We start from the raw sequence: 14853 nt of genomic DNA on the forward strand, positions 1-14853 counted from the left end.
CTGGCCAGAAGCTGGGGTGCGGGATGCTGGCGTCGTTGCAGGCCGGGCTGAGGGACCCCCTACCCCCCTCACCCCCCCATGCACGAATTCGTGCACCAGGCCTCTAGTAGATATAGAGATAGAGATAGAGATATAGATGTAGATGTAGATGTAGATGTAGATGTAGATGTAGATGTAGATGTAGATGTAGATGTAGATGTAGATATAGATAGATATGTAGGTATATCATACACACAATATTTTGTCTAAATAGAGTTTATTATTTTCAGGGGAAATATATTATTTGGTGCTTACGTATCCAGTTTGTGAGCAATCCACAATCCCGATCTATATTCCCCTTCTCCTCTTCTGGCTAGATGCCTTTTGGCCATTTTGCTCCTTGAGAATATTTCCAGCTATGGGTAAATAGTGGGGACAAAAAAGGTGAATTTCAAATTAGTCATTTGGCCTGCTTGCTACTAGCCTTAGGGAAGGTCTGTTGGGAAAAACAGTGAGAATTAGATTTGTGGCTAATTTGTCAGCCTCAATAATTTTTTTACTTTACTTCTAGTATTGCCATGGATAATGTATAATTGGTGTTACTGCTTAGATGCCACCATTGCTAAGCTTGACTTGTTTTTATTGAATATGTCATAAATATTCATTGATATTTATAGTAGAGCATATTCACAGTCATAACAAGTTTGGGTCCAAAGGTCCCTGTTTAGTTTTTACACAGCCATTTTTGTGCTGTTTTCGTTTTCCAGCTGATCTGTGCTATACAAGAGTATATTCAGGATTTGGTTCTTTGAGCACAGAAAGTTTTCCATTTCAACTGAAATTTCTAAATTGCAGAGGCAGAAATTTGGGGGTGACATGTACTAAATCTGTTATGTTCAGAGAATAAGCTTCATTTGAAAAAAAAAAAAAGCAAGAACATTTAGGTATGTTCTAAATTGTGATGGAAACTTTGAATGTCATTTCTATTTTCCAAGCAAATGTCACCACATGCACTGGTAGTTTTCTTACATCTGATAGTAAGTACTGTCAGACCAGGAGGATGTCCTACCTCACCAGGCACACACGCAGTGTGCACTCAGTGGATTCTTCCTGAGCTTCTCAAAAAGCCCAGTATTGAATTACAAAAAGTACTAAGCCCTCCCGGAAGACTGCTGAAAACCATGTGGAATATTTTACCCTACAATGTGGTTGCGATTTAATGGCACTGCCTAAAAAAAAAAAATACAGTTGTTAGACAAACCCTGCTCATTGTCTTGTTTTACCGGCAAATCCTGGCACACATGTTTTACAGAGGCATAATGGAATTCATTACCACTGAGGGGCAAGAGAGTTTTGTTAAAGTCAGCTGTACTTTGGGTAGAATTAGTGAGCAAAAAGTAAACTTTTCAGTATTCTTTATACTAAAGGATAAATATCTCTTGAGTATAGTCAAATGTAGTTAAAGTCAAGGCCTGATTATTAAATCTGAACCAAAATAAAGAGAAGTTACCCTGAATCATAATTATATTATTTGCTCATAAAACCATCCCAAATTTTCCATAAATAAATTGAAAAGCTGCCACTAAATAGTGCAGAGAGGAGTCAAGATACATGGGGTAGGTAGCTTAGCTTTTCCAGGTGTTAGGGTGTGGGCATAAAGGGAGTGGTAAAATCAAGGGTAACTACTTATGGTTTCTACTTAAGCAAATAGGTAGATGGTGGGGTGCCATTTACTAAGTGGGAGGAATAGGATTTGGGAGACAAGAATGATGAAATGAAAAATTCAGTTTGGATATGTAAAGGGAGTCTTTAGATGTTTAAGTAGCAATATCAAATGAGCAGTTTAACATGTGAGCCTGACCCTTGGGGGAGAGACATGGGACGGATGATAAGGCAGAAGGTTATCTAAAGCTTCACTATTGAATATTAGTGCTATAACTATTTGGAAGATACATTCTTTTTTTTTTTTTAGGTTAAAAAGTTCTCTTCTATTTCCAGTTTGCTAAGTATCTTCCATTATTTTGTTTTTTAAAACTTTTAAGATTAAAGTAGAACACAGAAAGAAAATGGCACTGTGGTAGTCTGCTAATGGCTCCTAAAGATATGTTCAGGTTCCATCATGGCGTCAATGCAGAAACAACTGCAGAAAGAACTGTTGGCTTTGCAAAATGGCCCACCTCCTGGGATAACTTTAAATGAAAAGAGTGTTCCAAGTTCAATTACACAATGGGTTGTAGACATGGAAGGAGCACCAGGGACCTTACGTAAAGGGGAAAATTTCAACTTGTATTTAGTAGTCAATATCCTTCTGACTCTCCTCAGGTCATGTTTACTGGTGAAAATATTCCCGTTCATCCTCATGTTTATAGCAATGGTCATATCTGTTTATCCATTCTAACAGAAGACTGGTGGTAATATGCAAATTACCGGTCATCACAACCGGCTCAGGAGGAACTGCACACCCAGATGGGTGGGAGGTGACTGCGTGCCGCCCCCAGGCCCAGCGACCCACACCAGGGGTGGGAGTGTGCTTTGAGCGGCTGCGGCACGGCTTGGAGCACACCCCCAGTGGGTGGCAGCAGCAGCTCGAGCAAAGCAGCCCCTGTCCCAGGTGCCTGGCAGCGGCTGGAGCAAAGCAGCCCGGGTTCTGGTGGGTGGCAGTGGCAGCCAGAGCAAAGCAGCCCGGGTCCTGGGTGCCAGAGGGAAGCGGGTGCCAGCAGCCAGAGGAAGGAAGGCCTATTGTTGCACGAATCTTCATGCATCGGACCTCTAGTAAGAAATAAAAGGAAAATATATATTTTGTGTGCATTATGATGTATGTAAAACAAGTACAAAGAAATCAAAGACACCACATTCCTAAGAAACTCCTTCACGTAATCTTACTGTACTTAATTCTGTAATGTGCTTGAAAATGTATTATATATGTACATATATTTCATGTACATGTGCTTGTGCGTTTAATATATAAAGCTTTCATGAAATAACAAGGCTTTTTTACTTTTTAAGTTTTTTCTACCACCAGAGTGGCTGGATTTAAAATATCATTGAATTTTGGTGTAAGAGAAGAAGGATCAAGGTTTAATAAAATACAGAATTAAGGCATCATATGTCAAGGATGTGATTCCCTAGACATTATCCACCTAAAATTCCTACCACATATGTCAGAACAACAAAAGCATCCTACTCCAAAACTCAGTGCCTCAGAATATACCAGTGATATGAGAAGCTTCATATTGTGGCCAATAGCCTTACCAGACACTATGTATGTTCTACCCATAATTACAGTTTTGGATATTTTCACTCCTCTTCCCTGGCTGACCTCAGAAACCACTTCAAAGTTGTTTCTTCTCTAAAGTCAATTTCTAGGGTGGTTAGTGAGATTGGCTATAGTGCACTGAAGTCCTCCCCATGTGCTTATAGCTCTAGCCCACACTCTGCATGCTCTTGAAATTCTACCTACATTGTATCACCACTTTCTACACATAGGAATTCATCTTTGAATAGCCTCTGAGACCTCATCTCAAAGAAACTGGAGGTCTTCCCAAATCTCTTAGATGTATCTTTCACCCATGTTTAAAAAATCATCATGCTTTCTGCAAGTGTTCACAGTCATATGAGCATCCATTGACTGCAATTGGATACAGTCAATACTTGTTTAAAAAGCAACATGTAACACTTACAGTGACCAGTTTGATATTAAAGTCCAGACATCTATCTCTAAACTCGTGACAACTATGGCTACTTGGTCATTGTCACATTGCTTCTGTCTTGGCCTTCTCTTGTATCTGCATCTATGTGGGTTCTCACTTTTATCTGTTCTAGCCCTGGTTTTCTCAAGATCCCTGTAAGTCATCAACCAGAAATGTAAGATATGCCCATCATTCCTCTTTTATTCTCTATATACATTCTGAGAAGTTTTGATTACTAAATGCCTTTTTATATCTAACAACTTTCTTTATCCTTGTAACTACTACCTTAATTGGTCACTATGCAATTGGCTCCTATGTAGGTTTTCTAGTTCCCATAATCTGGAGTCCATGGACTCATCAGAAGACCATGCATTGGATTCAAATTGTCTCTAAGTCTTCCAAAATTGTGCCCATACCTGGTGTTTCAAATGATTAAAGGGTTAGAGGCCTGGAATGCTAGTTGTTCATTGATATATAAGAGTCTTAGGGCCATCAGTTTGGTTTTGGTTGGCTGAGATACAATTATATTGGAGCAGGGCTGATAGTGACTGATTTCTTTCTGTCTTCTTTCTCTGCAGGATTGCCTTCAGGGCACTTACCACTTGCTCTTGTAGGCTGTAACTTCATAAAAGGGGTGGCAGGATTTCCAACTACTTCACTGCAGTTGGAATGACTGACAACTTATTTCATTAATTGATGAATTGGTATGAAAAGTATGGGGCTGGAAATTAGTAATGTGTGTATCTGATTTTAAAAGATGTGTAACAATTTTGAAATCTGTTTATCTGTTAACATGCATATGAGTTTTAAAATCCATGGTTTGTTATACTTGCCAGGTGATATATGATTTGTAAATGCTTGAGTTTAGTTTGTTGGTGTTAAATGATCTGATTTTGGGATTAGATGAAAAGTGTGCTGGTTTATGTGTTAAAGATGAGGAGTAAGAAGTATGTAAACATCAGAAAGGGTAATACCAATGTCAGTGACATAGAGATGAGGGAAGAAGTGCATGGTGATGTAAAAGGTAAAGGAGATGTCTTTTTATCATCATCATGCTTCTGTTGTATCACAAATCAGTGAGCTAGATACCAGACGCCTTAACAAGCCAATTAATTAGGAGTCGTTTATTGTGCGCAGTTTCAGAGCAGATTACCTCTGTCAAATTCTGAACAACCACAGGAAGGAGTATTTCCTTTTTATATCCTTCTAGTTCTTTGTGTAAGTTATTTTTGTAGAAAGCTTGTGACCTTGAGTACATATCATATCTAGCAAACACCTGTCATATCTATACAGACACCTGTAACCTTGAGTATCATATCTATACAGGCAATTGCCATAAATATCAGCATATCAATCCCTTATGTTAGATGGCTAGCTTGCAAGGTCAGACTAAGTTTATCTTTTCTATTCAAGCAAAACACAAAGTTATTTTACAGTCTAAAAATAACAGAGGGACTAGCAAAAATAGCAGAGAATTTCAAAACAGCAGAGAATTCTAAAACAGCAGTTTCAAACAGCAGTTTTTCCAAAGGAGGAATTACTGTTATGCTTCACTTACTAGAAAAAAATATCAAACCTCTGAATTTACTGACTTTTGTGTTTAGGAAAAGACTTAGTAAAAAAGAGAGAGGAGTGATTTAAAGAAAAATATTAGGAAAACTGCAGTGAGAGGTAATTAATATGGCAAGCCATGCTGAAGTTGAAGATGAATGATCAGAGTCCTGTTTAGAGGTTCAGATAAACTCCAAATGCCCATGCCCAACTGCAATATCTTGGCAAGTCCTATGGTTCATTAAGGTCAGCCTCTTTCTCTATAAAATAGTTATTGAATTTGACATCCTATCTAATAAAAGAGAAACATGGTAATTAGCGTACATCCGCTACCCTTCCCATTGGCTAATCAGTGAGATATGCAAATTAACTGCCAGCCAAGATGGCGGCCGGCAGCCAGGCAGCTTAAAGCGAACATGAGGCTTGCTTGCTTCAGTGACGGAGGACTCCAACATTCCCCGCCTGCTTGCGGGCCTCTGAGCTTGCAGTTTGAAACATTGTTACAAATATAGAAGCTAAACAAAACCCCAGAAACCTGCTTTCAGCCAGCCGGGATCTCAGAGCTGGAGTTGAAACAATGTTTCAATTATAGAACCCAAACTAACCAGATACCTGCTTTCAGCAGCAGAGGCCTCAGAGCTGGAGCCAGAGCTAAAGCTGGCCCAGAATAAAAAGAAAAAAAGAAAAAAAAGGAGCAGTTGGGAGCTTCAGTCACCTGCCAGCCTGAAAACAGCCTTCAGCCCCTCACCCAGACTGGCCAGGCACCCCAGTGGGGACCCCCACCCTGAAGGGTGTGTGACCAGCTGCAAACAGCCATCATCCCCTCACCCAGGCTGGCCAGGCACCCCAGTGGGGACGCCCACCCTGATCCAGGACACCCTTCAGGGCAAACCAGCCGGCCCCCACCCGTGCACCAGGCCTCTATCATATAGTAAAAGGGTAATATGCCTCCCACCACCAGGATCAGTGGAGCAGTGAGGCCTCCTAGCCCTGGGATCAGCGGAGCTGAGAGGCCTCCCGGCACCGGGATCAGTGTGACAGGGGGCAGCGCCCAAACCCTCTGATCGCCCTGCGGCTCTGTGTGTGACAGGGGGCAGGGCCACAACCTCCTTATCCGCCCTGCTCTGTTTGTGACAGGGGAAGGCGCCCCAACCCCCTGATCGCCTTGCGGCTCTGTGTGTGACAGGGTGCGGCGCACCAACCCCCTGATCGGCCCTGCTCTGTGTGTGACAGGGTGTGGTGCCCCAACCACCCCCCCTCCCCCCAGGGGCCCTGCTCTGTGTGTGACGGGGTAGAGCCATAACCTCCCCATCGGCCCTGCCCTGAGTGTGACAGTGGCGGTGCCCCAACCCCCTGATCCGCCCTGCTCTGTGTGTGACAGGGGGGAGCTTTCCAACCCCCTGATGGGCCCTGCTCTGTGTGTGACAGGAGGTGGCGCCACAACCTCCCCATCGACCCTGCCTTGAGTGTGACAGGGGGCGGTGCCCCAACCCCCCAATCGGCCCTACCCTGAGCGTGACTGAGGGTGGCATCGCAATCTCCCGATCTGCCCTGCTCTGTGCATGACAGGGGGTGGCACCCCAACTTCCAAATTGGCCCTGCTCTGAGCCCGACCAGGGGCTGCACCTAGGGATTGGGCCTGCCCAATGCCACCTGGGAGCAGGCCTAAGCCAGCAGGTCGTTATCTCCCAAGGGGTCCCAGACTGCGAGAGGGCACAGGCCAGGCTGAGGGACCCCTCTCCCCACCGAGTGCACAAATTTTTGTGCGCCAGGCCTCTAGTCTACACTAATAAAAGAGAAACATGCAAATTGGTGTTACTCCACTATGCCCACCAGCCAATCAGAGTGACTATGCAAATTAACCCAACAAAGATGGTGGTTAATTTGCATACACAGGCACAGAGCAAAGACTGAAGGATCCGGCCAGAGTGAAGACTGGAGACTGAAGAGGTTTGGCTTCTCCACTACAGCTGAACCAAAGGCCTGGGTCCCAGGTGCTGGAGGAAAACTGGTGCCGGCAGAGAGGGGAAGAAAGGCCAAGTGCGCGAATCTTTGTGCAACAGGCTTCTAGTATTTCTTATAAACATTAAATAAGGCCACATTCAAACATGAAAGTGACTTGTAAACCATAAGAATCTGTAGAAATAAATTGCATTATTAAGTATGGTTCAAAAGGGAATGGTCATACTTTCATCTTTGATATGCTGTGGACCCTTCAAATTTTACAACAGTGTAAATGTGAACAGAGGCTGGAGAATATAGGGCAGAACAGCAGTGGCTTTAAAGTTTTAAATTAATTCAATATTATATTCTGGCTCTGAATTATTTAACATCCTTTATCCTCAGCAATCTCACCTAAAAAAATGGGTATAATTTTAGCACCTATCTCAGAAGAATATTTCTCAGAATTAAGCAACACATATAAAACCTTTGGCACATATATGCACTAACAGTAAAAGCAATTATAGACATTATCATTATTAAACTAGTGGCCCGGTGCACAAAATTCATGCACAGGTGGGGGGTGTCCCTCAGCCCGACCTGCACCCTCTCCAATCTGGGACCCCTTGGGGGATGTCCAACTGCCGGTTTAGGGCCTAAACCAGCAGTCAGACATCCCTCTCACAATCCAGGACCACTGGCTCCTAACTGCTCACCTGCCTGCCTGCCTGATTGCATCTAACCACTCTGCCTGCCAGCCTGCTCGCCCCCAACTGCCCTTGCCTCCTGGCCTGATCACCCCTAACCGCCTCTGCCTTGGCTCCGTCACCATGGCTTTGTCTGGAAGGTCTCCCAGTCTAATTAGCATATTACCCTTTTATTAGTGTGTGTGTGTGTGTGTGTGTGTGTGTGTGTGTGTGTGTGTGTATATATATATATATATATATATATATATATATATATATATATATCAGAGAGGAAGGGAGAGGGGGAGAGAGAAGCATCAGTGATAGAGAATCATAGATTGGCTGCCTCCTGCACAACCCCTACTGGGGATCGAGCCCACAACCCAGGCATGTGCCCTTGACCAAAATTGAACTCGGGACCCTGCAGTCTGCAGGCTGACGCTCAAACCAGCCAGGGCAACACCAGTCACTTTTAGAATGTTGTATTGCCTCACTTGGTTGTATACATTGGAGTGGCAGGTTGCAGGGTCCTGTGTGACTGATATTAATCATTTGAGGAGCGGCCACACCATTTTATTCCGACAGCAGTGTGTGAGGGCTCGGATATGTCCACATCCTCGCCAACACTTGCTATCATGTAACTTTTGGTTCTAACCTCCAACGTGACCTCAGGGTCCCACTGAAGCATTGCTCTCTAGAGCAACAATCTATGCTTTTCAATTCAGTTTTAAAAGTGGAAGTTGTTTAAAATACCTGCACAAACATCCCTATTGGTAAGTTCTTGCTGCTCAGGATCTGCTGTGACACAGCTTGCAGGGGCTAAGTCTACCCCAAGCCAGCCTCACCCCCCTGCTGCCTGGTCCTGTCTGGTACTGGGGAGGGCCCTGGAGAGGGCGCTGGCGGCACCAGCCAACCCTCTGCGGGTCTGGCCACAGGCTGCGTTGGGCTTTGGGAGACAAGGGAGGAAGAGCGAGGTTCAGGAGCAGCTTTGGGGACATGCCTGTCACTGTGACTGTGCTGTTCCCCTCAGGCCGAGGTGAGCGGTGCGCAGGGGGCGCCTTCTCTGAATGAAGCCGTCGGAGCCAGGGAGCCCCTGGGAGCCCATCTACAAGCTCCACTGCGCCCACTGTCCTGGCTTCTACGCCGCCTCAGAAGGCAAAGGTCTGATCAGCAAAAATGAAAACTTTAAAGAGATGATGTGGGCTCCACCTCGGAGTGGCTCAGACACGGTTCACGGTCCCACATGGAACTGCAGACACCAGTGGGTGTGAGCAGCGGCCAGGCAGGCCCGGCATGGCCCTCTGGCAGGGCCCGAGTGCAAGGAGGAGCCAGAGCTTCGTTGGGAAAGAAAGTCCACGGGGCTGAAGGTTCCCTCTTCAAACACTGATCGCTGGTCACAGTCTGGCCCCCAACTCCCATCCACAGGGCCCTCCTCACGGAGTAAAGGGTGCCAGGCAAGGCCTCTTCCTGGCTGTCCCCACGGACCCGTTGGCTCTCCTGAGTCTGTGGGGGCAGATTGTGGGGTTCCCTGCTGGGCAGTGCAGCCACAGCTGCAGCCCTGTGGCCAGGCTCTGGGCTCAGAGCTGGGGTCCCTAGTGCTGCAGGCCCCTGATCTGCAGTCCCCTGATCCACAACCCCCCTGATCTGCAGCCCCCCTGGTACAAAGCTCCCCCCCCCCTCCCGATCTGCAGCCCTCCCAATATGCAGCCCACCTGATCTGCAGGCCCCTGATTTGTAGCTCCCCCCAATCTGCAGCCCCTCCATCCACAGCCCCCCTGATCCACAGTCCCCTGTGCAGTGACTCTGGGCTCGTTGTGAATGCATCATTATTCCAGGCCCGTGGGTGTGCTGGCCACGGGGGGGGGGGGGGGGGGGGGGGGGCTGGCGGCACTGGGAGCCTGCGGCTGCACAGGTCTCTGCTGTTCGGTCATTGCGTTATAGCGTCTGGGCTAATTTGCATATTTCTCTATTATATATATAGACTAGAGACCTAGTGCACAAAATTTTTTGCACTTGGGGGGGGGGGTCCCTAAGCCTGGCCTGTGCCCTCTCGCAGTCTGGGACCCCTCAGGGGATGTCCACCTGCTGGCTTAGGCCCGTACCCCAAGGGGATCGGGCCTATGCTGGCAGTCAGACATCCCTCTGGCAGCCCAGGAGCTCTCGGGGGATGTCCACTTGCCAGCAGGGTGCAGGCCTAAGCTGCAGTCGGACATCCTTAGTGCTGCTGAGGAGGCAGGAGAGGCTCCCACCACCACTGTGCTGGCAGGCATCAGCCTGGCTTGTGGCTGAGCAGAGCTTCCCCTGTGGGACCGCACTGACCACCAAGGGGCAGCTCTTGCATTGAGCGTCTGCCTCCTGGTGGTCAGTGTGTGTCATAGTGACCAGTCATTCCCAGTCATTCTGCTGTTAGGGTCAATTTGCATATTACCCTTTTATTATATAGGATAGGACAAACTGAATTAGAGTTCGTCACAAATTACCTCCCAAATTTCTAGTAATTCTGGCAGATTAAATGAAAAGTAGAAAATACATGGAGAACTCTAGCACAAAGTAGGTGTAGAAATTCTCATAAAAATATCTTAAAACAAGTGAACATTCCTAACAAGAGTTCTTTTTGAAACTGACAGTAAAAAAAAATGACCCCAGTACCAACCCTGGGAACATGAGTATAACATGTCACAGTCTTCTTTCTGTGACTCATTGTAGCAGGAGTCTGAGATCCAGACCTCAGTTAGAAATTGACTAAAGCCATGGTCAGCAAACTGTGACTCACGAGCCACATGCGGCTCTTTGGCCTCTTGAGTGTGGCTCTTTCTTAGCCTTAGGAGTACCCTAATTAAGTTAATAACAATGTACCTACCTATATAGTTTAAGTTTAAAAAATTTGGTTCTCAAAAGAAATTTCAATCACTGTACTGTTGATATTTGGCTCTGTTGACTAATGAGTTTGCCAACCACTGGACTAAAGAATATGAAGCCATGAGGTTGGTTGCCAAAGAGCTTTGAAAGAAAAGCTGGATACCAAAGACCCACAAATATGTCATATTTCCAAAGCAAGCGTCCAAGTTGGGATATCACATGTAAATCTTTGACTTAAAACCATGTCAGCTCTGCAGAGCTAAAGAGCATGTTCTTATCACACATGTTCTAGAGTTACTTGTAACTCTGAGTCCCTGATTCTATAATTCTACCTTTGTACCCAACATCCTTATTACTAACTGTACTAGTAAATCACTTGGATGCCTAGCCACTGGGTAGGAGACATTCCCAATGTTTGGACAAGTGAAGCATCCACAGCTCTGGGTTAAATGTTCAGTCTGTGGTTTCAGACCGCCTGGGTTTAAATCCACGTTGGCTCTCTACCTACAAGCTTCAGAGCCCTCGTGGAGTTCCCAGACACATCAGTCACTTACCTTTATGTGCCTCACCTGTAAATGGTCTTCAGGTGTTGCTGTAAAGTTTCAATGAGTTGGCATTTGTAAAATGCTTATAATAGTATTGCCACAGAGTAAAACCTCAATAAATACTAGTATGAGCTGTTTTCATTGTAAGAAATTATTTCCCTAAGCCAGCAATTCTCAAAATGTGGCTGCATGGAAATCATCTGGAAGGCTTATTAATACATAGACCCCTAAACCTGCAATTTCTGATTCAGTGGGTCTGGGACTGAGTCAGAAAACTGGTATTTTTAACAAAGTTCAGGGTGATACTGATGTTGCTGGTACCAGGACCACCTCTTGCAAACCACTGCCCTAAAACATTTGTTCCAAATTCTCATCAAAAGCTTAACTGCAGTACAACTAGAGGGAGTAAAAGGTCATTTTAATTACATTAATTAATTAATTAATTAAGTAAGTAAGTAATTAAAATATGGGGAACCCTGTCTGCAATTGCACCAGGATTGAGTTGCTAGGGGCAATTCTGTAGGCTATCTTCCTGGACGGTGGAGGTGGAGATGAGGCCAGGAAATGCTCCCCAAACAGAAACAATAGCATTTATATCCAGTTCTCTGATAATCACTTTCAGAAGAGAGGTTTCTCCAAGTGGGCCAAACAGAAAAATATAAACTGCAGAAAGAACTTCAAGAAAGTTAGAAAGAACTTACAAACTCAACACCAAAAAAAACCCAAAAACGAACAACCCAAATAGACGTTTCTGCAAAGAGGACATAAAGATATCCAATAGACATGAAAAGATGCTCAACATCATTAATCAGAGAGATGCAAATTAAAACCACAATGAGATATCACTTCACATCTGCCAGAAGAGCCATCATCAATAGATCAGCAAACGCCAAGTACTGGCGAGGATGTGGAGAAAAGGGAACCCTCATGCACTGTTGATGGGAATGCAGACTGGTACAGCCACTGTGGAAAACAGTATGGAGTTTCCTCAAAAAATTAAAAATTGAGACTGGCTGCTCTGAAAAGCCATCTTTGCATTGTTCCTGTGGCTCCTTCTCCGCTCGCTGCAACCACCTCCGCCGCGCGCCTCCTCCACCACCGCGGACTCTGGCAGCTTCTTCACCAGAGTCCTCCAACTCTCGCTTTTTAAAAAAAAATCCGCTGCATAGGATCACTGGCGTGCCCCACCATGTCAGACACGCTCCGAGATCACCACCAAGGACTTAAAGGAGAAGAAGGAAGTTGTGGAGGAGGCAGAGAATGGAAGAGATGCACCTGCGAATGGGAACGCTAATGAGGAAAATGGGGAGCAGGAGGCTGACAATGAGGTAGATGAAGAAGAGGAAGAAGGAGGGGAGGAGGAGGAGGAGGAAGAGGAAGGTGATGGTGAGGAAGAGGATGAAGATGAAGATGAGGAGGCTGAGGAAGCTACAGGCAAACGGGCAGCTGAAGATGATGAGGATGATGATGTTGACACCAAGAAGCAGAAGACCGATGAGGATGACTAGACAGCAAAAAAAGGAAAAGTTAAAGGCCTCCGTGACCTATTCACCCTCCACTTCCTGTCTCAGAATCTAACCGTGGTCACCTTCGAGTAGAGACTCCCGCCCACCTGCCTACCCACCCACCTCAGGCAGCGCCACCTGCAGATGACACGCACTCTCCACCACCCAACCAAAACCACAACGTGAATTTGCAACAGGGGAGGAAAAAAGAACCAAAACTTCCAAGGCCCTGCTCTGCTTTTTTTCTTAAAAGTACTTTAAAAAGGAAAATTTGTTTGTATTTTTTATTTACATTTTATATTTTTGTACATATTGTTAGGGGTCAGCCATTTTTAATGTTCTTGGGATGACCAAACCAGCCTTTGGAGCATTCTCTGTCCTACTTCTGACATTACTTGTGGTGTGACCATGTTCATTATAATCTCAAAGGAGAAAAAAAACCTTGTAAAAAAAGCAAAAACAACAACAAAAAAACAATCTTATTCCGAGCATTCCAGTAACTTTTGTGTATGTACTTAGCTGTACTATAAGTAGTTGGTTTGTATGAGATGGTTAAAAAGGCCAAAGATAAAAAGGTTTCTTTTTTTCCCTTTTTTTTGTCTATGAAATTGCTGTTTATTTATTTTTTATTTTTTGGCCTGTTCGATGTATGTGTGAAACAATGTTGTCCACAATAAACAGGAATTTTATTTTGCTGAGTTGTTCTAACAAAAACAAACAAAAAAAAAATTAAAAATTGAACTACTTTATCACCCAGCAACTCCACTTCTGGGAATATATTCCAAGAAATCCGAAACACTAATTTAAAAGAATATATGCATCCTTATGTTCATTGTAGCATTATTTACAATAGCCAAGACTTGGAAGCAGCCCAAATGTCCATCAGTAGATGAGTGGGTAAAAAAGCTGTGGTACATTTACATCATGGAATACTAGCTTGGTCATCAAAAGGAAGGAACTCTCACCCTTTGCAACAGCATGGATGGACCTGGGGATTATTATGCTAAATGAAATAATCTAGTCAGAGAAAGACAAATACCATATAATTTAAATTACATGTGGAATCTAATGAACAAAATAAAATAACAGACAAAATAGAAATAAACTCATATATACAGAGAGTAGACAGACAGCTGTCAAAGGGGATGGGTTAGGAGCTGGATGAAAAAGGTAAAGGGATTAAGCAAAAACAAAACAAAACGCATAGACACAGATAATATGGTGATTACTGGAAAGAAAAGGGGTGGGGAGAAGTAGAAGAGGGTAAAGGGGGAGTAAATGGTGATGGAAGGAGACTTGATCTGAGGTGTTGAACACATAATGCAATCAATATGCAGATGATGTATTATAGAACGATACAGCCCAAACCTATATAATCTTATTAACCGATGTCACCCCAATAAATTCAACTTTAAATAAAAAAAAACTTCGGGGAGCCACAGAACCAAGGACAGCCGGTGGTGATTAAAGCAAACCCAAAAGACCCCTCTGTCAACAGGTGGAGGGAAACAAGGTGGGTGTGGCCGCGCCCCCACTGAGACGCCCTGCCACCGGCCGGAAGCCTGAGAAATCCCGGGAATTGGACATGAGAGGGAGATGGACAGAGGCAAGCACGAACCGCGCTCTCAGAAATAGTCATGGCTCATTATTCATCCCTGTGCCAAGGAGCCCTGGCGGAGTCCCCACACACCAGTCAACGTCACCCCCCTCCAGCCCCGCCTCTTCCCTCGGCTTGGGAAGTCCCTGCGACCCAGGCGGCTGAGCGGCAGACACTGCGGACAGCGCCCGCCCATGTGGTGCCCTGTGCAGAGGTGAGCGCTCAGCCACTCCTTTCCCGGGAAGGGGGACCGACAGGCTGCGAGGGTCTCGGCGTGGGAACGTATGGAGTCGTGCTGCCCCGCGGGCTGGGAGCAGTGAGGGTCGGTGGGGATGGGAGGGAGCCCTGAAGAGGGAGGAGGATTAAAGAAAAGTGGGCAAAGTCACTTTTTCAAATGACTGATGCCGGGCAAAAGGCACACTCTGAGCAGATTCATCAGTAGGTGGAGATCCTTATTGCTTCACAGATGACAGGTTTGTCCAAAAAAGATGAATTAAGGAG

The 14853-nt window shown here is 45.1% G+C and overlaps 1 protein-coding gene across 1 annotated transcript; it reads left to right on the plus strand.

Moving 5' to 3' along the window:
- Positions 1 to 8913: 8913 nt before the first annotated feature.
- LOC308515427 (prothymosin alpha-like) lies at positions 8914 to 13282 on the plus strand (the record flags this gene model as incomplete). The annotated part of the gene is made up of 2 exons (XM_081086019.1): positions 8914 to 9111; positions 12420 to 13282. The coding sequence occupies 2 exons, from the start codon at positions 8914 to 8916 to the stop codon at positions 12756 to 12758; spliced, it is 537 nt and encodes a 178-aa protein (XP_080942145.1). The 3' UTR covers positions 12759 to 13282.
- Between the last annotated feature and the right edge of the window lie 1571 nt (positions 13283 to 14853).

This window comes from Myotis nattereri (genome assembly GCF_964212035.1).
Source record: "Myotis nattereri genome assembly, chromosome: 3".
NCBI classification, from domain to species: Eukaryota; Metazoa; Chordata; class Mammalia; order Chiroptera; family Vespertilionidae; genus Myotis; species Myotis nattereri.